This window comes from Erpetoichthys calabaricus, chromosome 3 (assembly GCF_900747795.2).
Source record: "Erpetoichthys calabaricus chromosome 3, fErpCal1.3, whole genome shotgun sequence".
Classification (NCBI taxonomy): Eukaryota; Metazoa; Chordata; class Cladistia; order Polypteriformes; family Polypteridae; genus Erpetoichthys; species Erpetoichthys calabaricus.
This window is the reverse complement of record NC_041396.2, coordinates 95,269,605-95,293,076: the sequence shown is the minus strand read 5'-3', so window position 1 is coordinate 95,293,076 and position 23,472 is coordinate 95,269,605. Positions and strand designations below refer to the sequence as shown.

Genomic DNA, 23,472 nt, shown 5'->3' with positions numbered 1-23,472 from the left:
GCTTCTTAATGAGGTGCCGATTCTTGTCGTTAATTAAACCCATTCTTTAATTCAGTGGCTTGTTGCTGCTCTCGTGGTGCATTAGCAGACATTTCTGAAATTGTTGATTTTGTCTTTCTAAGAGCACTGTTAAAATGTTTTGAGGACCTGAGCAGATGAACATTTAAGAGACCTTCATCTTTCTTTATTTTCAGATATTGTATGATGGACACCAGTTGTTTTGGCTCATTTTGTGTCTCATTATTGTTTGACTGCTAATTAAGGAAAAAGAAACAATTAAGGGGTCTGAGTCTTCAAGAGCAAGTCAATTAAAATTAGTTCAAAAGAAGTTAATTAGCAGCAAAAATAGGTCAGTCATTAAGAAAAGGGTTTGAAGGAAAACCTGCAGCCATGGTGGTCCTCCAGGACTGGAGTTGGCGACCCCTGGTCTACACTATCCTTTATTTTGCAATCCCTTATGAATGTGCAAGATTATCTGAAATTGGAGAGAAAGACTAATTTATGTGGATCAGCCTAACTATTCTCAAAATTTAAAACTGAAATCTTCTTTTGAAGTTCCTCTTCATTTCCTAATCACAGAGTTGTGTTAGATCTTCTTCTTTGGTATATTATCTTTTACTTTTTTTTTTGTTTTTTGTTGAGAATATAAAAAGATAACATTGCATAAGTGATCAAATTATATTGCACTGTTTTGGTGAAATACTGTAAAAATGCTAAAAAGAGACTAAGAGATGTATCAGATATTAATTAAACATTTTGTAATGTGAATTAGCAACCATCTGTAACCCACTAGGTGTGCTTTAGCATAATGATGTACAACTTGTGCCCTTTCTGGTGTCCACCGAATTAAGGGAAGCATTCTAGTGACCTGGCCTATCGCATACCCCTGACTATAGGTTAAGTGATTTCATTGGTGTGAAGGCTTTTCAAGGATTTATGGCTGGGGGTCGGTGTGGCAGCTGGAGCCACCAGGAGGCAGCACCATATGGTATCTTCAGGCTGTTTAGACAACCCCTGACCCAAGTCATTTGTCAGCCATAAATGAATCCAACATTGGCATCAATCCACTGAATGTCCAATCTGTTTCCAGACTGATGTTTAAATGCTGTTCATTAGCTGCAGTTCCTGAAAATCCCCTGATTTCAACTTACATTCACGCCTTCATTCATAATGCAACAGTAGGATCACTTTATTCACCAGATGCCAGGTACTTTTAAAAAATACACCAAAAAACAGGTGGTGGATTATTTTGCTTCTAACTTCAGGGTAATCTATCAACTCATGTCAAAGAGGCCCTGTTTTGCTCTGTCTCCTAAATAAGGATAGAAACATACTTATTTAGTCACACTTTCAAGTAATTATTTATGTATATAACAGTGCTGGTATGTAGGGAATATGACAGAAGAGAATTGCTCAGTCATTCACTCTGCCATCATTTGTCTGCTTTTTGTTTTGTGTATAATGTCATATATATCATATAACAGAAGACAGAAATGTGTGTGCATTATTGGTTTAAATATGTGGACTCAGAGTCACCATCTGGTAGAAGGCTGAGTGAAAATAAAGAAATCTGAAGTTGAACATGGGTGCTTAGTTATGAGGTGTTAGACCTTTGTGACATCTGTAAAAATCACTTCATGTACAAATCCTCAAGAATTTAATTGAAATAGGGCAGGCTGTATCAGAAAAAGTACCCTGACTTATTTATTTTCTGAATCTTTCTTTCCTGTGATAGATAATGGAGAATAAGGCATTGTGCCTTCACTCATACAGTGAACAAGAAAATGGGTCAATCTATGAGGATGGACTAGAAGAAATGAACTGCAGAAACCTGTCGAAACTGAATCTGTGTGAAGAAAGTAAGTATAGTGCCATTTGTATTGTAGATGTCTTGAAAAAGAAGGAAGGAAGAAAGTTTAATTATGTCGGGAAGAATCACAATAGCAAATGGAAAAGGAAAAAAGAGCACTTAATAACATAGTTAGCTTCACTGTGTTTTAGCTAACTCTTGAACCCTTAACCTTCATGATCCTACCTTGTCCCTTAACTCTTGCTTTGTCCTTGACTTCATACTCCTTCTGCGTTCCAGGTGAGCCTTGGCCTGTTTTCCACATCTGACTCTAAGCTCACCTTGCTACGTAACTGGCAGTACTTAAAAGGGACCCTCCATGAGCACATCTACGGTCGCGCCCAGTTGACCAGCAATTGGTTCTAAATTATTCACAGCTCTTTGAGATACATAATGCTATCTCCTTAAAGGGCCAAACTCCTTTAATTGTGGCGCACAGTGAATCCTTCTGTTACACCTGATTGTAATGGAGGACCATTCCAGCAGTGTTTAACTTTAGCTTTCCATCCAGGCAATAGTCTATCCCACCTCATGGATGGCTCCTCCAACTCCTTGATTTCCTTGACAAGTGGTAAACAGAGCTGCCTCACAGCTTTAAAGATCTCAGTTCGATTCCAAGCCTGTCATTTTTGTGTGAATGCATGGGTTTTGCTTTAGGGGTCTGGTTTTGTAACCACATGTCAATTGGACGAGATTGGTTGTGTGCATGAATGTGTTCTGCGATGGCTTGACACCCAATCCAGAACTGGTTCCTGCCTTGTGTCTGTGCTGCTAATATAGGCAATGGACCCTGAACTAGATTAAGTGGATCTAATAATGGTTGGATAATAATTATTATTACAGTAATTCATAAAAATGTGAAAGTTTTAATATATGATAGGTTTATACAACATGCATTGAAGTTATTACTTGTGTGTGCTAATCAAAATGCAACACATCAACACACTCCAGGAGTGATATTCGTGAGAATTAAATGAAAACATCCATCTTCTTTACCTGAAGTATCTCAATATTTTGCTGCCTAAACCACTTAGAAGAGAAACCCCTGCTGCTAAACGGACTGTATGGTTGCCTGTGGTTCGTCTACATAGTTTGCTAAAGCACTAGAACGGATAAGCCAGCTGCTTAGATTTAAAACCGGATAGGTTTTAGCATACCTTGGCATTACTGCATTATTTATGTGGAAATGGTTCACTACCATGGCACAACTCCAGGATCTCATAGATTATAGTTGCAGGCATCACATGTAGACATTTTAATCAAGAATAAAAGCACACTTATTGGCACATACGGTCAAGAAAACACTGTGGACCATAAGAGTAAGACTATCTGTGTTCTTATTAAGGATGAAAAATGCCGGACTGGTATGTATCCATGGAGCAAACATTTTTTTATTTCATCATTGTACTGTTGGTATGAATTTTAATTTAAATGTTTGTAATAATTATAATAAATACTTCTACAGCAAAATCAGAAAACTTAACAGTGTAAAGAATCAGTAAGTAAATACTGCCAGATAGATGGATAAATATACTAAAGATAGATATGAAAGTCGTTATATGATAGGTAGGATAGACAGTATAAAACAGTTAAAAAGAAACTATATAATGTAACAAAAAGACAGTAGAAATAGATGGATAAGCTGCTTATGGGCTGATTATTTTGCTGGTTACATAGATCATTTGACCGAAGGTAACCTGAGTAATATTCAATGAATGACATTTCATAATTTGACATCGCTTAACTACCCGTTTCTATGCATGGACTGTATTTCATGATGTAGTTGGTGCCCTCAAGTTCTCATCACTTACTTACTGTATAATATAACCTTCTATACAGCTAAGTTATGTAAAATGGCAAAGTTCCTGCTGTAAACATTTCTAATTAATTTTGACTTCAACCTGTCAGATGCCTTGACTATGAAAAGGAATTTCATTAAAATAAAATGTTTTCAATGTTTGTTTGCAAATTGTATGCTGCCCCTGCTATGACATATGATGTATTTTACCTGGGTAGCAAGCAAAGTCATTATCACACAAGTATTTGGTTTTAATATTTTTTAGAAGAATAAACTCATCATATGACTTGTGGAATGACACATTATTATTGTGTGTTGGGTTACGTCAGGAAGGGCATCCAGTTTAAAATTTTACCAAATCAATATTCGGACAACAATTTTGGATGATCCGCTATGGCAACCCCTAACGGGAGGAGCCGAAAGAAGATGAAGAAGAAGGTATTTACAGGATTTTAATCTTCCATTTCCATGACTAGTTGTCTTTTGTCTTCAACTTACATTTTTGTTTCCATCCTTCCAATATTTAACAATTCTATTTTCTTCATCAGAGCAAGAAGCCAGATATAATCAGATGCAAAGAACAGACCAACACTGGGGGGTGTACCAGTCCATTGCAGGAAACCCCCACAAACCCACCTACACTTACCCTAGTTCAATTTAAGTCTAACATGCCTATTTTTAGGAGTTGAAAGATAAGAATACCTAGATAAATGCCACTGTGGGCACAGGAAAAAAAACATCTGAAGGTCAGAAATATAGCTAGTGGGCTGGAGTTTGAGCCCAGGTTACTGGCGGTGTGAGACAGCAGACATATCTGCACCACCGGTAGTATGCTGAAGCTTTGAAATATTCTATTGTCTACAGAAACAAGATGTTAGCCATGTATAAAGGCAGTGGGGGCACTAGGCTATCATGGCTCTGGTGTCAATAATTTTATAAGCCACAGCCCCATAATATTTCATGAATGAAGCACATCATAAGAAAATTAAAGCCAATGGACTCACTAAAGAGGAAGGGGTGCCCAGAACACCTACAAGTAGTTTCTTGTGTCTGATTGAACTCCTTTATTTGGCGTTAAAAGAATGATTTGCTGGTAGGTGAACATCCACAATGAGTATTAAAGCATTACATATATACCTTTTTATTTATTTATTTAAAGAGTTTCTGTAAAAAGCCAAATTTCTCCCTGACAAATAAAGTTCTATCTATCTATCTATCTATCTATCTATCTATCTATCTATCTATCTATCTATCTATCTATCTATCTATCTATCTATCTATCTATCTATCTATCTATCTATCTATCTATCTATCTATCTATCTATCTATCTATCTATCTATCTATTAGGCAAACTGGCTGTCACTTAGCTGCATCTTTAGCTGCTAAAGGCCTCTCTATGCTTGCATTATGGGGTGAGCTGCAGCTCCCATTACTACTCTGTCAGTGTTTTTCCATTTTCTCTGCAGTATCCATATGCGCATTGTGGAACGAGCCCCGGACACAGACAGACGGACAATGGTTTGTCACCCAACACACACATTTTTATTGCTGTCCAATATTTACAAGGGTGCACAACCCAGTGCCTCCAGCACCAATCCCCCAAAGTCCAGGCCTCTCTCTCCAGTGCCTGCTTCCTTCAGGCCGGCCTCCACTCTTCTCCAACAAGACTTCGCCACTCCTCGCCTGACTCCAGTCATCGAATGAAAGGAGGCGGCCCCTTTTATACAAGCCTGGATGGGCTCCAGGTGCTTCCCGACACTCCTCCGCAGACACTCCCCTGTGTGGCGGAAGTGCCGGCCGGGTCTCCCCAGTCTTCTTCCCCCCAGCACTTCCGGGTGTGGTGGAAGTGCTGAGGTCCAGGGCTCTCTAGGCAGGGCGGTGACCACAGGCCCCTACAGGATTGGGCTTCCAAGCCCTGCATCCATGGTCCCCAACACAACCAGGGCGGTCACCCCCTTGTGGTCTGGAGGAGGCACAAGCCCTCCTGCGGTCCTCTTGGGCATCCCGGCTGGGTATCACCCCCAGCGGCCTGCCACAGCATGTTGCTATCAAATGGCTTACCATGCTAAAATTACCTATTTAGCAGCTGAAGACAATAAAAGAGTCTATTTTTCATATCTTATCCTCCTTTGTTTTTTCTGGTTTTGTAGTGAAGCACATTTCAAATTCCATGGTATGGCTAATTGTGAATTTCCCCTTGGGATTAATAAAGTATCTATCTATCTATCTATCTATCTATCTATCTATCTATCTATCTATCTATCTATCTATCTATCTATCTATCTATCTATCTATCTATCTATCTATCTATCTATCTATCATGACATAAGTTATGATGACTAATGGTTAATTCTAAATTGTTTTTCTTCCTGCCTTTTTCCTGTGTGAAATAAAAGACTGGACACACAACGAAGGTTTGGGGCAGCCACCTGTATACTTTCCCTGGCTGCAGAAGGGCTTAAGTTGGAGTGGTTGTGCATAGGTTCAAATCCAAAGTAGAACTGTCTGGATAGGGATTATGGCGAGTTTATAAAGTGACTCAAGGGAAGTGATGTCATCGGAGCAGGACAGGAAGTGACGTCCTTGGGGCCGGGACCGGCAGAATTTCTCATGTCTGGTCTGTCAAGAGAAAAGAGAGAGGTTCAGTACAATCTGCCGCCCCTCGGCCTTGCGTGAAATCGATGTTTTCTGGCCCCTTTGACTGACTCTCAAACGCACATGTGTGAGACCTGTAAAAAAATAATTTACTGATTAGCATCCTTGAAGAGCTTGATCAGTTTATTTCCTGCAGACCCTAGCTTGAATTTATCACCTAATTAAGAAAAGTTAAATTAGGTTGCATTTCCTTAGATTTAGCTCCATATGAAACCCTTGACCTTGAGGGTTCAGCAAAGAAAGCATGGATGTGATGCACAAACATCTAGTTATATGGTAATCTTAGATGGTGTACAAAGTGTAATAAAACAAAGCTGTAAGGTGTTATTATTGGTACTGTGAATATATTTCTGCTGACTAACAGCTGCACAGATCTGGATTAAAATTTCATCTCATTGTTATATTAGCAGACTTCATAGGTTCCCCTGTGCCCTTAAGGGCAGTTCTGTATTTATTCCAGTTTCCTTCCAAGCCTCACATACACCAGGCCAGATTAAAGTTATTGGAATGTGGAAGGAAACTGGAGTCACAGAAGAGTGGTAAAAGAACCTCAAGAGCAGACAGTAAACCAGACTTGCAGTTGAACTCAAGTTGTAAAGGAAAAGTCAAAATATTTTTTTCACAGTCATAGTATATTATTAAGGCTATTGTTAGTTTTTAATGGTTATTCTGAGAGAGAAAAACAGACTATGAAATATTAACAAAGCACTGGAACAACATGTAGTGAGATAGACAAAGGGTCAAAACCATAAAAGCATGAAACCAAGTATCAAAGTTTTAGCAGTAGAACCTGAAACAAAACCTCACTACTTGTCTTGAAAGCTAAGCTAATGAAAAAAGAAAAAGTTGCACCAAAGAAAGTTTTAACCATCAAAGGATAAAGCAGCGTGTGAACACTGCCATATTTATACCATCACATCCAAGAATGTCATTAAATGCAATGATCGCAGTCACTGGACAGAAACCAACATGGCATTGTGTAAACAAAGGAAAATAAAATTACAATGAAAATTAACATTAACATTAAAACAATGCCAAATCTAAAAACTAATGCTAAAAATGAATTTCCCATTACAAAAAAACACACAAAATCCATTTGCTATTTATTCAAAGTCTTTTCATCATTCCATCTTTCAGTCTAACTGCCATCATTCTGTTGTTACATCAGGGTATTACCAATGTTTCATTAACATGTTAATTTACAAGAGATAAACAGAACCCACCATGATCTATATAGCTCTATAAAGGTAATATTTTCTCCTCGTTAATCAAATCTGTGAATTTAACAGTAACTTTAACCAACTAGGATTGACTCTTACACACCAGAAAAAATATAAACAAAGGTGAAGTGCTGTTGTGGTCCTGATTGAGTAGTTTAGTGTGGTTGGGTGGTGGGCAAGTGGGCTACCCACCATACTGAATAGATGGGGTGCAAGGTGTAATATATTATGTCTTGAATCTCTAGTTAATGAACCATATTACCCATGAAGCCTAGGGGGAACTTAGCCCCACCTGTGAAACAAAAAAATATCACTTAAGGCGTGTATGTTGTCACTTGTAGTATTTTGTTAATATAAGCTCCTTTTTGTTTATCTTTTGCTCACTTGGTTCATCTGGACCTCAAGAACCCCTTCCAATTTCTCAATCAATATTTTATATAAAACTTTATCATCATACACCACCATAGGGCTCATTACAGACCAAATAAAACTATAGTACAATGTAAAATAAAGAAATTCAGCACTGTAATAAAATAAAAAATACAGTGCATGCTGCCACTAGTAGGAACTTGAAACTTTACCTGCAAGTCTTTCAACCAGCAACTCCAAGTGACTGACCTCATAAATTTAACCAAAATCTATAAACAGAACGTCACTCAGTTATGCTTACAGTCTATCTGGGTCAATTAAATTAATCCCGTGGTTTTTTTCTTTGTGTATTTTTACCACTTGCAGCCAAGATCCGACCATGAAAGACAGAATGTTCTGTGTTAAATATGAAATCAGTAAATTGGATCTGTGGAGTCTTACTTCATTTAAGTGGCATCTCTTAAGCAGACTAGTATATGGTTTTTATGTATGAAAAGCAAGGCTTTTGTATAAAAATGAAATGCCAGTAAGTCCATTTATCTGGGATTGTCTGGGGAGTCATTAGAAGCCAGTATTATAACAATATCTGCCAATACATTGATGACATTTTTTCCTCTAAGCTGCTCAAAGAACACCTCAAAACCTTTCATACATCATGAGCAAAAAAATAACAAGCTTGAGATTTTTTAGGAGAAGAAGCGTGAAATAAGACAGTTTTGTTTAGCCCATAATAAGAAAATAACTACATTTGATGGGCTGATTCTGTTTTATCTCACGACTCTAAATAGGATTAGACAAGTTAAGTAACATTAAAAATTACATTTGGCTCACTACTATTTTAGAATAGGGGATTCAAGAAGAAATAATATTTAGTATGTAAATAGAACCAACAATCAAATACCATGTTTAGTCGTTATGAATATCTTGGATAGCTTTAGGTTAATAAAGATTATTTTTAATTACCAATTTTTCTGGATGCCAGAACATATCTGAACAGCATGATGTGTAATGTGGGAACCAACCTCAATAGCTGGTCTCCAGTCTGTTGAGGAAAACATTCAGAAACCAGGCCATACTTATTCATAATGGGCCACTTAAAACTTGTCAGTTAGTCAAAATTGTACATGTTTGGGATGTAAGAGGACATCAGAGTGTACACAAATGAGAGAAAAGTAACTGGGCTGGGGTTTTAAACCTGGGCCACCAGAAGTATCAAGCAGGCATGTCAGCCAATGCACTGCCTAGGCACAGTTTAAAATAATAGCCTTCTTTATTATGGCACTCTTAAAATAATGTTACAGAAACCTGGGTTCTTATTATCCGTCCAGAAGTCTGATTATAATCATATATTTCATATGATTCACAATAAGCACCAATATGAACTTTAGAAATGAAAAATAAAAAAATTATTAATAAATATAAAATCAAAAAAATAAAAAAGAGACGAAAATAATTATTTGGCAACATTGGATAATAATTTAGACTAATGGACCTTTCAGAAGTCCTTGTAACTAATGAGAATATCAGCAAGGTCCGGAATAGTTAACAGAAACAAAAGTACATGGCTAATTTATATGTGATATTAACATACTGTAGTAGCTGGCTGGCTGCCGAGATGGATAGGTGTGCCCAAGGACCCAGACAAGACAGGTGAGCACTCATCAGAGAACCTTTGGGAAGTTGAAGGACAGTGGGAGAAGTTGGAAGTGAAGGGTAAGATAAGGAGACAGTGCAGAAAAGTAACAGTCTTCTTCTGAGGGAGCTGGGGTATGAAGGTATGAGAGACATTCATAGATGACACTAAAATTGGAAGGATGGCAGACACTGAGAAGACAGCAAAAAGAATTCATAAAGACCTGGACAACCTTCAAAACTGAGCGAACACTTGGAAAATGCAGTTTAATGTAGAAAAATGCAAAGTGCTACACGTGGGCAAAAGGATCATCAGTTATAAATACAAGATGGGAGATATTGGAGTATTTTGTGCAGTTCTGGTCAAAACAGTACAAGAAAGACATACCAGCACCCAAAGCTGTGCAGAGGAGACCAGCCAAGTGCATCCCTAGACTTAAGGACAATTCCTACTCTGACAGACTCAGAGAATTAAATCTGTTTAGTTTCAAGCAGAGGAGACTGCGTGGTTGACCTAATCTAGGTATTTGAAATCCTCAAAGGTGTTGTTAAGGCAGATGCAGCAACATTGAGCATCAGGACTCAGAGTCAGTGTGACAATGAGGGAGGCAGACACAGTAGGTGCAGTAAGTAAAAAAGTGTATTTATTGCAAAACCGGCTGCTCGGTGGCACAGTGGTAGCACTGCTGCCTCGCAGTAAGGAGACCTGGGTTCACTTTCTGGGTCTTCCCTGCGTGGAGTTTGCATGTTCTCCCCATGTCTACGTGGGTTTCCTCCGGGTGCTCTGGTTTCCTCCCACAGTCCAAAAACATGCAGGTTAGGTGGACTGGCGATTCTAAATTGGCCCTGGTGTGTGCTTGGTGTGTGGGTGTGTGTGTCCTGCGGTGGGTTGGCACTCTGCCCGGGATTTGTTCCTGCCTTGCGCCCTGTGTTGGCTGGGATTGGCTCCAGCAGATCCCCGTGACCCTGTGTTTAGATTCAGCGGGTTGGAAAATGGATGGATGGATGGATGGATAGATATTGCAAAACTCTGAAAAGATTCAATGTTCCATAAATGCAATATCAAAAATGCAAATATACTTTAATAAATAAATAAAGAGAAAAAAGAATGTATATCAAAAGCAGAAAAAAACTTACAACCACCATATTGTGGATTGGATATATAGCATGATGTGTGAAGTACCAGTCCAAGGAGGTTATGCTTAAGCATTATACCGAACTGGTCAGTCCTCATCTGGAGTACTGTGTGGAGGTTTGGTCTCCAGACTACAAAAAGGACATAGCAGTGCAAGAAAAGGTCAAGAGAAGAGCAACTAGACTGATTCCAGGGCTAAAGGGGATGAATTATGATTGATTAAAAGAGCTGAGCCTTTTCAGTTTAAGAAAAAGAAGATTAAGAGGTGACATGATTGAAATGTTTCAAATTATGAATGAATTAGTACAGTGGATTAAGACTGCTATTTTAAAATGAGTTCATTAGGAACACGGGAACACAGTTGAAAACTTGTTAAGGGTAAATTTTGCACAATCATTGGGACGTTTTTCTTTACACAGAAAACAATAGACACATTAAATAAGTTACCAAGTAGAGTGGTAGACAGTAGGACTTTATGGACTTTCAAAACTTGACTCGGTCTTATTTTGGAAGAGTTAAGTCGGTAGGACTGGAGAGTTTTGTTGGGCCTGTTCTTGTCTAGATTGTTCTAATGTATTAAAGGCACACACCCATAAAAAGAAAGAAAAAGTCTTACAAAAATCAATCTGTTTCTCATAGACTTGAAGTAGTCAGCCCTTAAGTTTAAAGACAGAAAAAAATCTTTCCTTGCCTGCTTTCTCTATCCAAAAAAAAACTGTTTCCCGTGTTTGACCATTTGTGGTTTTATCCCTGCATGTATTTAAATGAATGTAGCTGACCTTCTCTTAAACTGAACTCATTAGGCTGGCAAACAGATCAGCCTTTATCCCGGGTCAAATATCACCTGATCCAAGTCTACCACCGCCCTCTCCTTGGTCACATGCCTACCCTCGATTTTATCTATGCATGCCATGCAACATGCATACACACATAATTGACTCCTTGCAGTACCCCACATCCAACGTCTGCCCCGTTCACCTGCAGCCAGTGCCCTTTATATACCAGTCACTTTCTCTAAAGAATAATGAGATGAAGCACGATAAGCAGCAGGCTTGCATCTCCACCTGAGGCCCTGTGAAAGAGAAAGACTCAACATAGCATCGACATCAAGCCCAACAACATGCTGCTGTTCCCTGTGTGCACCTTGGAGAACAAACGAGTAAGAAACAAGTGTATTATTTCTTTTTATTAAAGTGACTGTACTTTAAAGGAACTAAATAAAAATAGGGTAAAGTTCTTTTAAAATGTTACGGAGTGAGGCGCTTACTCACAGCTCTGTGTATTAATATAGAGACCTGGAAGTTCTGCACTGAGGAAGAAGTTCAAGCTTTTTTTGGTTTGTTTTATTTTCTTCTTACCTGTTTGACCATCTCCTGGGGACGGGCACATTTATTTCTATTAATTTCAATACCTAAGGGTGTCTCCATTTCTCGTTGTTGTATTTTCAGAGACATTACTTGAATGCAGTTTAAGAATTATGCAACCATGGGACATGAATAATTAAAGAAGAGGCAAAAACCAAGATTTGGGGCAGGCAAATGTTAGTTGATGAGAGAAACCAAAATACACCAAACAAAAGATGCAAAACTAAACTTGTAGTCAAAAAGTGCAAATCCAAAAGTTTTGAAACAACCATAGTAGATTACATATAACTAGCATTAAGAAAGATAATTATTTAAGTACTAGCAAAATACCTGCACTTCGCAGCGGAGAAGTAGTGTGTTAAAGAAGTTATGAAAAAGAAAAGGAAACATTTTAAAAATAACGTAACATGATTGTCAATGTAATTGTCATAGGCTTCTTTTAGTATTGAGAGTGAATTTGATGATTGTAAAGAGTTTAATTTATGTTTGTAAATGTTGTGTATGAGAAATGCACATTTTTAGGATGTAAGGATCTCTTTGTAAAAGACGTTTTCAGTTTTGCCCTCGGACTGTAAAATGATCAAGCTGTCTGCTGAGCTTACTGTTGAGCATGCAACGTACAGTTGGCCTTGTAAGAAGCAATCTTGTGTCAAGTCAATGCTGACCTTTTTTTAGAGTCTGGCCCTGTGACTTATTTATTGTCATAGCGAAGCAGACCCTTACTGGAAATTGGAGGTGTTTAAATTGGAATGGGAAGTCAGAGGGTATGAGAGGGATGCGAGGAATAAATACATTCTCCCCTGAGCCAGTTCCATTGAAGACAGTTGCCTCACTGATGTTCTTGTGCAGAGATTTGATCTGAAGCCCGGTGCCGTTACAAACTTTTGGTGGTTGTAAGTGTCGTAGTAACATAATTGGTGCATCAACATTCAAAAGTAGAGTATGTGGAGACATGCCCGGAGGATTAAGAGTGTGAAGAAACTACCGGATAGTGCACCACATCCACTAATTCTACAACAGAGTCAACAGACTTATATGTTTTTGTTTCGAAAGTTAGTTGGTGAAGTAAAATGGTGTTTAAATGTGAAGTCATGTCATTTTTTGGTGTTAGAATAGCTCTCTCCCTTTACCATGAGACGTCCTTTTCATGCAGATTTTGTAGGTTGGGGTAAACATTTTCAATAAGGGTTTGTAAGGCATTCACCAGGAGACAGAGATTGTTTACTTGAAAGCGACAACGAAACAATTCCGTGGCAGCTATCAGTTCACATTCAGAACCATAGGTGGAGAGTTTAAGCATTTCACTGCTATAGTTGTCCTGTGTAGTATAATTATCTCCTGTACCATTATCAGTCCACACCTTGAACCTGTCCCAGTCATTCAGTACATAAGACACAATGTCTCTGCAGATTTCAAGGCTGAGACTGATATGGCCATGCAATAAGTAAAAGAGACAATGAAAGAGGCAGGCACAATCTCAGGGCATGGAAACCACTGGGTACAAGTCGGTGAAATTGTGATCGACGGTGATCACCGGAATAGACATGTTATTTGGAGTATACTTGCACCCGTTGAGAAAGAAAGTACGAAGGAAGGCAAGAAGCGGTGGAGCAGGGAATGAAAAGCAGAAGTCAGCACCAGGAAGACGTACGTGAACAAATAAGGAAACCCAACAATTTCAGCCTTGAAGCGGTGGAGTAAATGAAAAGGCAGGAGTCACCAGCAGGAAGATGTGAAGCAAGGCCAACAATAATAGGCTTGAAGTGGTGGAGTAAAGAAGAAAGGAGCAGTGAGCACAACGAACAGCTGAGGAAAGTAAGGAACCAAGTGAGGAGGCACATGGGCGCGGGATGTCGTTAATGTATAGAGGCAGGGAGCCAACCACATGGTAGGTGCGCGGATAGCGGCTGTGCGGAAAAAGGAAGGGGGACCGGGGTGGCCCTTGTGCGTCTCTGCCGTGAAATAAATCGTCTGTTAACGGAAATAAGGAATGAAACCGTAAAAAGGAGAGGTCAATTCCAAAAGTTCCTTACGGCATAATGGTGAGAACCGCCAAAAAGAAGACGTTATTTTCGAAAGTTTGCTATGGGGTTCAGTGCGAAATGAAACATACTTAACGTTTGTAAGTACAGTGTAAAGGATGAGCATGGGAAATTTGGGCTTCCTACGTATATTGGAAGTCGCAGAAATAGTGAGGAGGAGTTTCCCCTATCTATATAGACTGTTTAGGGGATACAACCATTTCCCCCCCTTGGGTGTTGCAATAGGACATGAAACATACCTAACTTTTGTAAGTACACTGCAAGGAATGAGAATGCGAAATTTCGCTTCCCACCTATATGGAAAGTGAGAGAATTAGTGATGAGTCAGTGAGGGCTTTGCCTTTTATATGTATAGCTACTCAATACTTGGACACCAGAAGCTATGTGTTGCCATCTTTTCTAGGTAGGGCTTGATGGTACAATACATTACGTGAAAGGCAACAGGCATACTAACTGTAAATAACAAGGCCATGGCTGTGCAAAGGCAACCACCAAATTGTGCCAACCATATAAATCTGGAAGCAAACTTTTTTTTTCTTTTGTTTATTTACTCAAATACAAAAGCAGTCAAGACAATGTCAAGGCACCACGACCACTGCACAATGCTGCTGGCTGTCGTACACTCCCAGAAGCACATAAGCTCATTAAATACTTTCAAAAATTGCCTTCTAGGGGAGGATTACCATTCAAACCCCAACTAGATACAAAAGGGGCCTAGAAGAATCTTTATAAAATGAAACAAAAATGCTCTGCAGTACAAGAAGCTCCTTAGAGCGTAAAAGGAATTGCCTGAGAAGGCAAGATAACCTTCAGTGAACAAAATCCCAATATAGAATCCCAAGGCAAACTCAAAAACAGCACAGGTTCAAAAATCCAGGAAAGCACAATAAGCACAAAGCAAAACACAAATAAACTACCCTTCCTAGTACATTCGAAATGAACTGCCAGGAACTATGGGAGACCCTCCGGATGTTTAGGATGAAGGAAAGTTCCTGGTGGTGATTGGCAGGTGGCCCCACCTCTTGCGGGACTGCTCACAAGACACAGGAGACATAACCAAGGCATTTTATAGTCACAGATAAAAACAAATAATACTACAACATAGTAAACAAAAGAAACATTAACATAAATAAAAGACTCAAAAATGGACAAAATAGATAGAAAAACATAACTTTGAACTTCAGCCAGGGTAGAAATGCTGGCTGAAATGTGACATAAGCCAAACTAAGAATTTCATTGCTTGAATTTTCATTTTGACCCTAGCACATACCCTGTTGAAGATTCTAAATTCTTTATGGCCTTGGTGTACACTCCAGATTCTGATCCAGATTATTTCCCCCAAATAATTTATACTCTTTCAGTTTTGGGTATGAGAAAATAACAATACAGGTAGTTCTAATAACTTGGTTTGACTCAACATTGAATTTAAAATGTAGGAACACAAGTTGTTCAGTACTTCGAGTTTGTGTAGTTAGCTAACAGCAAAGTTATTCTCAAATCTCATCCAGATACCTTTTTCAAAAGTTGTCAAGGTTTTAGCTTCAACTGCATGAATGGTAGTTTGTTCTAAACTCATATGACATTTTATGCAAGGAAATGCTTCTGTGATTCACTCCTTTAGTTGAAAGAATTTTATCAATACCTTACGAAATGCACTTTTATTGCTGCTCAAGTTTAAAGAGTTTTAATTCTCTGATCCTATCAGAGTAAGACATGCCCTTCAGTCCTGAGATGCAATTGGCTGCTCTCCTCTGCACAACTATATGTACTGCAATGTCTTTTTTGTAATGGTGTGGCAAGCAGGGCCGGATTAAGATGAAATTGGGCTTGATGCTGCAGTGCAAAAAAGGCCTATTTTTTCTCAGCATTGGTTCATGTGCATTCAACACTAACCGTACATGCGCACTCAGACTGACCAAGGATCCTTAATTGCTTGCAACGCAACCAACCAGGCTTTATTGAACATGAATAATAATGACATAGTATCGTAACAACTCGAGATTAACATCAAACTATGTAACATCAACATTCAATAGCAATTGTCTGAAAAGTGCACTTAATGCAGAAAACCTAACAATAAAATACACAAAATTTCACAATTCTTTTACAAAACAGAGTAAGAAAAAATGAATTTGCAGAGACATTGGGTCAAATTGTCTCAGTTCAGGCTCTTGAGGGTAAATATTTGTCCACGATTTAAATTTCATAATAGACCAGAATCCTGTTGAGGATTTAAAAAATTCTAAACATCCATGCCGGGCCCGCGGGCCAGCTTTTAGTTTTACCTTTACAGATAACCATTTAAGTAGCCATTGATTTTTACTGTACAACTAACTTTCAAGGTGAAAAATTTACTACTTGGCACTTACCGAACAATAATAAAGTGGAAAGAATCCCCAAGATATTGCAAAAAATGCAGCTAAATTACTAAGTAAACTGTTTAATGTAAAATTGATAGCATTAACTTGAAATCTTTGGTTAACAATAAACACAATGACGTTATAGTTATGTCACAGCGCAAAGAACAATAGTAACTGTATAATAAGTAACGCTGTGTCTAGGCGTCCGAAAGTCAGACTCCAAATTTCATTCTAAGAATTATTTTGAGGTTAATACAGCAAAGGAAAACTGTTCAGCTTCTGGAAAATTCTCGTCTGTTTTCATCTGGGCCTATTTCAGGAATGGGCCTAATGCTGCAGCATCAATAGCACCCACCTTAATCCGGCCATGGTGACAAGAACTGCACTACAGATGTGGTCTTGCTACTGTCTTATACGGTCCAAGCAGACCACTTGGTTTATATTCAACAGTTTTTACAATAGAGCCTAACATTTTATTTGCCTGTTTACAAGTTTCTGTAAATTGCCTAGATGATAAGAATGTTGTATCAGTGCAAACCTGTAAATTCTTTTTAGCAGCTGATTCTCGTAGCTCACTATCACCCTTCATGTTTTCAGAGTTGCTGTTTATTTTACTTGCCTGTAGCACTTTGCACTTGTCCACATTAAACTGCATATTCCCAGTGTTGGTTCAGTTTTAAATATTACCCAATCTTTTTAAATAGTTTTTTCTGTTGCCTCATTGTTTGCTATCAGTCCAATTGTGTTGTCATCTGTGAATTTCATACATTTTCTAACTAATTCCTACCATATGTTACTAACAGAAATTACAAAAAGTAATGGTCCAAAGACAGACTCCAAAGGGAGAGTCCACCGATTACCTCATTCCATGTAGAAGATTCTCCTATTATTTTCTTTGTTCTTGCTGATTAATCAACTTCAGTTTGATGCTCATGCCTTATAGTTTTAAAATTATTCTTTAGTGCACATCCATATCATAGGTTTTTGAGAAAGTCTAAGTAAATGAAATGCATGGCATTTCCCTACTACTCTGGTTTCCTAGTTTGGTAGAATTTCATGAATCAATACTGACTAATATTTAATTTAGAATTTTCATAAAATTAATCTACTAGATTATTATTAATTATAGCTTCCATAATTTTGTACGAGAAAGTGTCTCAGTGGGTAGAAATGCTGCCTCGCAGATCCAGTATCTTTGGTTAATATCCCACACTAGATATTGTCTATGTGGAGTCTGCATGATCTCCATGTGTCTGCATATGTTTTCTGTACACACACCTTGACACAGGCTGTGTTAATTGGTGACTCAGTATTGACCCCTTTCTGTGTGTGTGTATGTGAGTGGTCCCTGCGATGAGCCCTGGCATCCATCCTGAATTAAAATATGCAGGTTTGAGAATGACTGACTCACTAGTTTTAAATAAGAGAGAACATCCTTTTCCTATTGTGTCATTGTAGGTAGTTTATAATTCTTCCATTTGAGCAGGATGGGACATTGCGCTAGCATTAATAATAATAATACATTTTATTTATTCATAGGCACCTTTCTAAACACTCAAGGACACCAAACAATAGATAAAACACACATTATAAACAAAACTAAAACACAAAAATTTAAATCAGACAGAGCAATTGTAATTAAAAAGAAAAAGCAGTCTTAGATTAGTTTAGATTTGAAAAGTGAAAATGATTCAATATTTCTAAGCTCAGATGGTAATGAAGTTTAAAGTAAAGGTTATCACAATAGACTGTTCATTAAGCAGTATAGTCTCATCAAGTAATACAGTTTTATTACCGTTAACTTAAAACACTCTGACATACAAAGAAAGATTTTATTCCAAAAGCTCTGAGCATGCGACATTCCCAAAATATATCACCCAGAGAAGCAGGTGAATGCTGACATTGTTCACAGGTATACATTTGAGATAGTCTGACTTGAAACAGATGTGCGTGATATACATCTCTGAGTTTAGTTAGACCATGTTTGACACATTAGATTGTGCTCAGAGATGGAAATGGAAAGAACCTTTGGGGTTGCACTTTGGCACTGTGATAATTTTTAAGTACTTCCTATATTTTTGTTGCTTTTAGAAACTACGCGTTGCACAGTGAGGGTAGGTTAAGAAAGATGGTCAGGTTTCTTTTTGCAAAATATCAAACCTCCATTTAGTAAAAAAAAAAAAAAAGTTTTAATGAAGGGTTATTATTGAAGCTTAGTTGGTTAAAGAATGCAAAAATATTGTCAGTTTAAAAGAGTTTTAAGCTCCCAGAACCAAGCATATCATTCCTTGTATTAAATGATGTGTCCTGAAGGAATAGTGATTGAATATATGATTGACCAGTAAAGGAGCGATTGACACTAACATCTCCTGCATTGGTACCACATTCCATGTGATCCACGAAGCACAAAATTTTACTTAGCTGGTGGTAATTAATGGTAAATGGCATACATACATAGAGACATTATGGCAGGATTTCCTCTCCATATCTAACCAAGCATGAACATGTCTGTCTGATTCCTTTCATAGTCTGAAAATAATTTAAAAAGTAACTCTATATGACATTTTTCAGCATTCAAAGATTACACAACCTAAGGAACCTCTATTGCTATGAAGCTGGATATATAAAAGTAAATGTCTGCCTTTGACAAATTCATTTTAATCTTGTGAAATAATAGAAGGAGATACTTCTGCTATTTTATTTACAAGAACTTCTTCCCAAAACCTGTATTTGGTGATTAATGGAAATATTGGTCAGTTGTGGGGTTTCAATTTAATTTAAAAAAGAATTCACCATTTCCTTTGTATTCTGACAAGTCTTATAAAATTCCTTCACTTTGTATTGTTGATTTCTGTGGTAACATTTAGTGAGAAGTGAAGCAAAATAACACCTTTTATCGCCTGTCATTTTGCTTGACTTCTCACTACATCTATAATGGCTAATACGGTACAACATCCTAGTACTACAGATATATAAGACACCGAAATGTGCTAACATTTTTAATTTCATTCTAATGCATTTCATGGTCAACCTTTTTATTAATCTTTCTTCGTGTTCATAATAAAAATTACATGATTTTAAGTAGGTGGCACAGTGGCGCAGTGGTAGCACTGCTGTCTTGCAGTTAGGAGACCCTGGTTCGCCTCCTGGGTCCTCCCTGCGTGAAGTTTGCTTCTTCTCCCCGTGTCTGTGTGGGTTTCCTCCGGGCACTCCGGTTTCCTCCCACAGTCCAAAGACATGCAGGTTAGGTGCATTGGCCATCCTAAATTGTCCCTAGTGTGAGCTTATTGTGTGTGTGTGTGTGTGTGTGCCCTGCAGTGGGCTGGCGCTCTTCCCGGGGTTTGTTTCCTGCCTTGCACCCTGTGTTGGCTGGGATTGGCTCCAGCAGACCCCTGTGACCCTGTGTTAGGATATAGCGGGATGGATAATGGATGGATGATTTCAAGTAACAGTTACTCTGCTTCTCTTGTGGTGAATTAAATGAATTCTGTTTGTAAAGTCTTTTTGTGAAGTTCAGTGGTGATCTTGCCTATTCATTATCAATGCTGGAGTTTTGACTAATTCATTATTTTGTGTTAGTATGTATTTTCATTTTATGTGAAACTTGTGAAATTGTTTTGACACTCTAATATTCTTATGACATGTCCTCCTGAGAGATCTAACACATTTGTGTGGAGATACAGTAAATGTAATAAAATGTAGATCTGCTAACAGTACTGCATTAAATTATCAATTGAGAGTTTAATTAGTAATGCTTCATACTGTAAGTTCCAGGATTAACAAAGTCTAGAGGGAGATTACAATGGTTTCACAATTTCAAAATCTGACAGAGGATTGTAAATCATTTTAAAAAATAAGTATTAATTTAAGAGAGAAAATATTGTCTTGTATATGGTCAGAGAATCCTCTATGAGACTGAGTTAAAAAAATCGGGAGTGTGCTCCCCTCAAGTTTCTCAAATACTGAGATAGAGGAAAAGGTCATCAGAACCACTTCCAGTCGCGCAATATTTCTCAGATATCATATGCCTTTGTTTCTCATCATTACTAATACATAATATCGATACAGAATCATTTATGTCTATTTATAATCAACTTTTACATTAAAATTATATTTTTCGCACTTAGGGAGGTTGAAAACAGTGGAGGAATTTTTTCATGATTACATATGCATTACCTAGATTACGTGCAAAGTAAAAAAAGTTATAGTCACCTAAAAACATAGAAAAAGTGTTAGTATTATATAACATTTGTTGCAATAAATTGCTGTAGGTAAAACTGCATTTACCTACAATTAATTATGATAATGATGGCAGAAATAAAAAAAAAAATCATAACATTAAATGTATTACTAGGGACACAACAGGGACGTAGCAGCTTATTGTTCCCATTATATCTTTATATTTACATGGCATGTTCAATGTTTACATGTTATTGTTAAACTGATAATGTATAAATTAAAATAAAATTAATAATACATATTGAATGAATATGTGTTTTATTGAATACCGTTTTTAATATCGTGTACACATTTATATTTCCATGATACAAAACATTTGGATGGTTGTTTAAATAAAATACTACTTCCGGCTGAGTAATCTTTCTCAAATTTCATATGTGTTTTCTTTTTATCATTATAAATATCTAAACAAAATTTGAATCATCTATCTGTAATTATTATAGTTTACTTGAAAATTTGGAAAAGTATGGAGTTAAAGTACCACTTCCGGTTGCTAGTAGTAGTCCAAAAGGTGGTAGGATTCCTTATTTTTGATATAAAGAAGGTGTATAAAATCTCATTGACCTAGATCAAAGTGTTTTCGAGTTGCACAGTTTACACACAGTCAGACATAATTTCAAAAATGATGTTTTCGGACCCAGAAAGATCTAAAATGTCAATATTCATCAAAATCTCAAGGTCAAATTTTTTCACGGTTCCTATACTTTCTCTGTACTATGTATACGATAAAGTAAAAAAAGTAAAATTGCTGAGCCAGGTTTAGAAATAAAATTTCCATTGAAGAAGGGCGATCTAAAGCAGGGTTTAATGCACAGTTGAGTTTTTGTAAGTTTATAATTGCACAAACTGGGGCCTAAAGGAAAAGTGTTGCCTACAAGCTCTTTACCATCCAAGTTAAAATTAGTCAAGTTTCATTCAGTATTGCCAAAATTCAGAAGTTCTACTTATTCATAGTGAAAACATTAGGAAATTCTAGTTGTAATGAATCATGAAAGACGGTGATGTGTGCAATGCCAGCTCTTGCCGTTTGCTGCCTTATGCAAAACTAAAAAGGCTGCACACAAAATCAGTGGTTATGCACAAGTCATACACTGTGGTCAGATTGAAGAGTGTGTCCATTGTGGAGATTTACGTGAGTTGTGTATAGAGTCATTCAGAATAATCATTTCGAAAAGACGGGTGGGTCCCCTTAGGGTCTCCTATAGATGTAAAATCTGACATGATGGAAAAGGGGACCTTAGGAGTTTCACACTCGTGTATGGTTATCAAACCTCCTTGGGGTTTTGCACAAGTCAGATTGGGTAAAAAAAATCACCAGAAGCCTGACACTTCCAATGCCACTTGCTATGTCCATTATGGTATACAAAATATTGTTCCCTAAAAAACCAGGACACCTTAGGTGACCACCTAATTTACCTATATGCTAGAGCTAGCCCTGGATGTGTGCAAAGTTATATATTGTCAGAATGAACATGAGAAATAAACAGGGGGTTGAGATGAGAAGGAAAGTCGTTAACTGAACTGGAGCCAAAAGTAAGGAGATGTTACCAAAAATGTTGCCAAAAAGTCCAAACAGTATCTAGGACTATTAACTAATTTTTAGAACCGAGCAGTAATTTGCTTTTATGTTTTACGCCAAAACTCAGACATTAAGCAATGCTGTTGTGCACAGATGTTTATTTTACTTTGAAGGTAAAAGCTGATGCATTTGACCTTTGTTTTGCTGAATATCAGGGGTTCTTTCTTTTCAAGGAAACTCCCTGTAGCTGAAAAACATTATGATGTACACAATAAATTATTATCTGTTAATCTTGAATTAAAAGAACTGAGGCATGGTTCAGCAAAAAGGCTTGACCTTGGGTCAAATTCCCGTAGAGTAAGTACTTTTGAGCCAGCTATAAAATCCCTCCATACACACACTATTGATACAGTTTAACTGGCACACTCCCATTTTTAGTCCTGGACACCCTTATTCAATAATTCACTGATTTACATCATAGATGCTTTAAGTCGATTCAAAACAGTAAAGATGACTGTCTATACAAGATCAGGAATTTTCCAGTATATGTTGCCAAGAGTTTATTCTGGTGTTGTTATCATTTCACATGAGCAAACTCAGTCCTAAAAATGTTTATCCAACATGTGGTTGTGGGCCTTAGTGTTGCTTAAGATTATTTTGGATTGGACCTTACATAGTTACAGTCTCAGCAATTGCCAGCCACATGTTGGCAAACTGCAGCAATTACAGTCATTTGTGGATCATCACTTTTTTGAAGGAATACTTGTAAAATGCTTGAACGTTAGAACAATCTAGATGAGTGCACACCATTCAGCCCAACAAAGCTTACCAGTCCTATCCACTTAAAAGGCTCCCTAAAGTTCTACTGTCTGCTACTTGGTAACTTATTCCATGTGTCTATAGTAAAGAGGAATATCTTATTGTTTGTGCAAAATTTACCCTTAAAAAGTTTCCAACTGTGTCCCAATGCTCTTGATGAACTCATTTTAACACAACAGTCTCGATCCACTGTATTAATTCCCTTCATAATTTTAAACACTTCAATCCTGTCTCCTCTTCATCTTCTTTTGCTTAAACTGAAAAGGCTTAGCTCTTTTTGATCTTTCTTCATAGTTCTTCCCCTGTAGCCCTGGAATTAGCCTAGTCGCTCTTCTCTGAACTTTTTGTAGTTCCATTATGTCTTTTTTGTAGCCTGAAGACCAAAACTGCACTCAGTCCTCCAGATGAGGCCTCACCAGTACATCATAAAGGTTCAACATAACTTAGACTTGTACTTCACACATTGTGCT

General features: G+C 37.6%; 1 protein-coding gene across 1 annotated transcript in view; it reads left to right on the top strand.

Moving 5' to 3' along the window:
• The window catches only part of scara5 (scavenger receptor class A, member 5 (putative)), a 454,157-nt gene that overhangs the window by 59,454 nt on the left and 371,231 nt on the right, over positions 1-23,472 (top strand). Inside the window, exon 2 of the mRNA XM_051924614.1 lies at positions 1,736-1,859. Within this exon, the coding sequence (XP_051780574.1) occupies positions 1,739-1,859 (121 nt within the window). The 5' untranslated portion in view covers positions 1,736-1,738. The remainder of the gene's footprint in view (positions 1-1,735; positions 1,860-23,472) is intronic.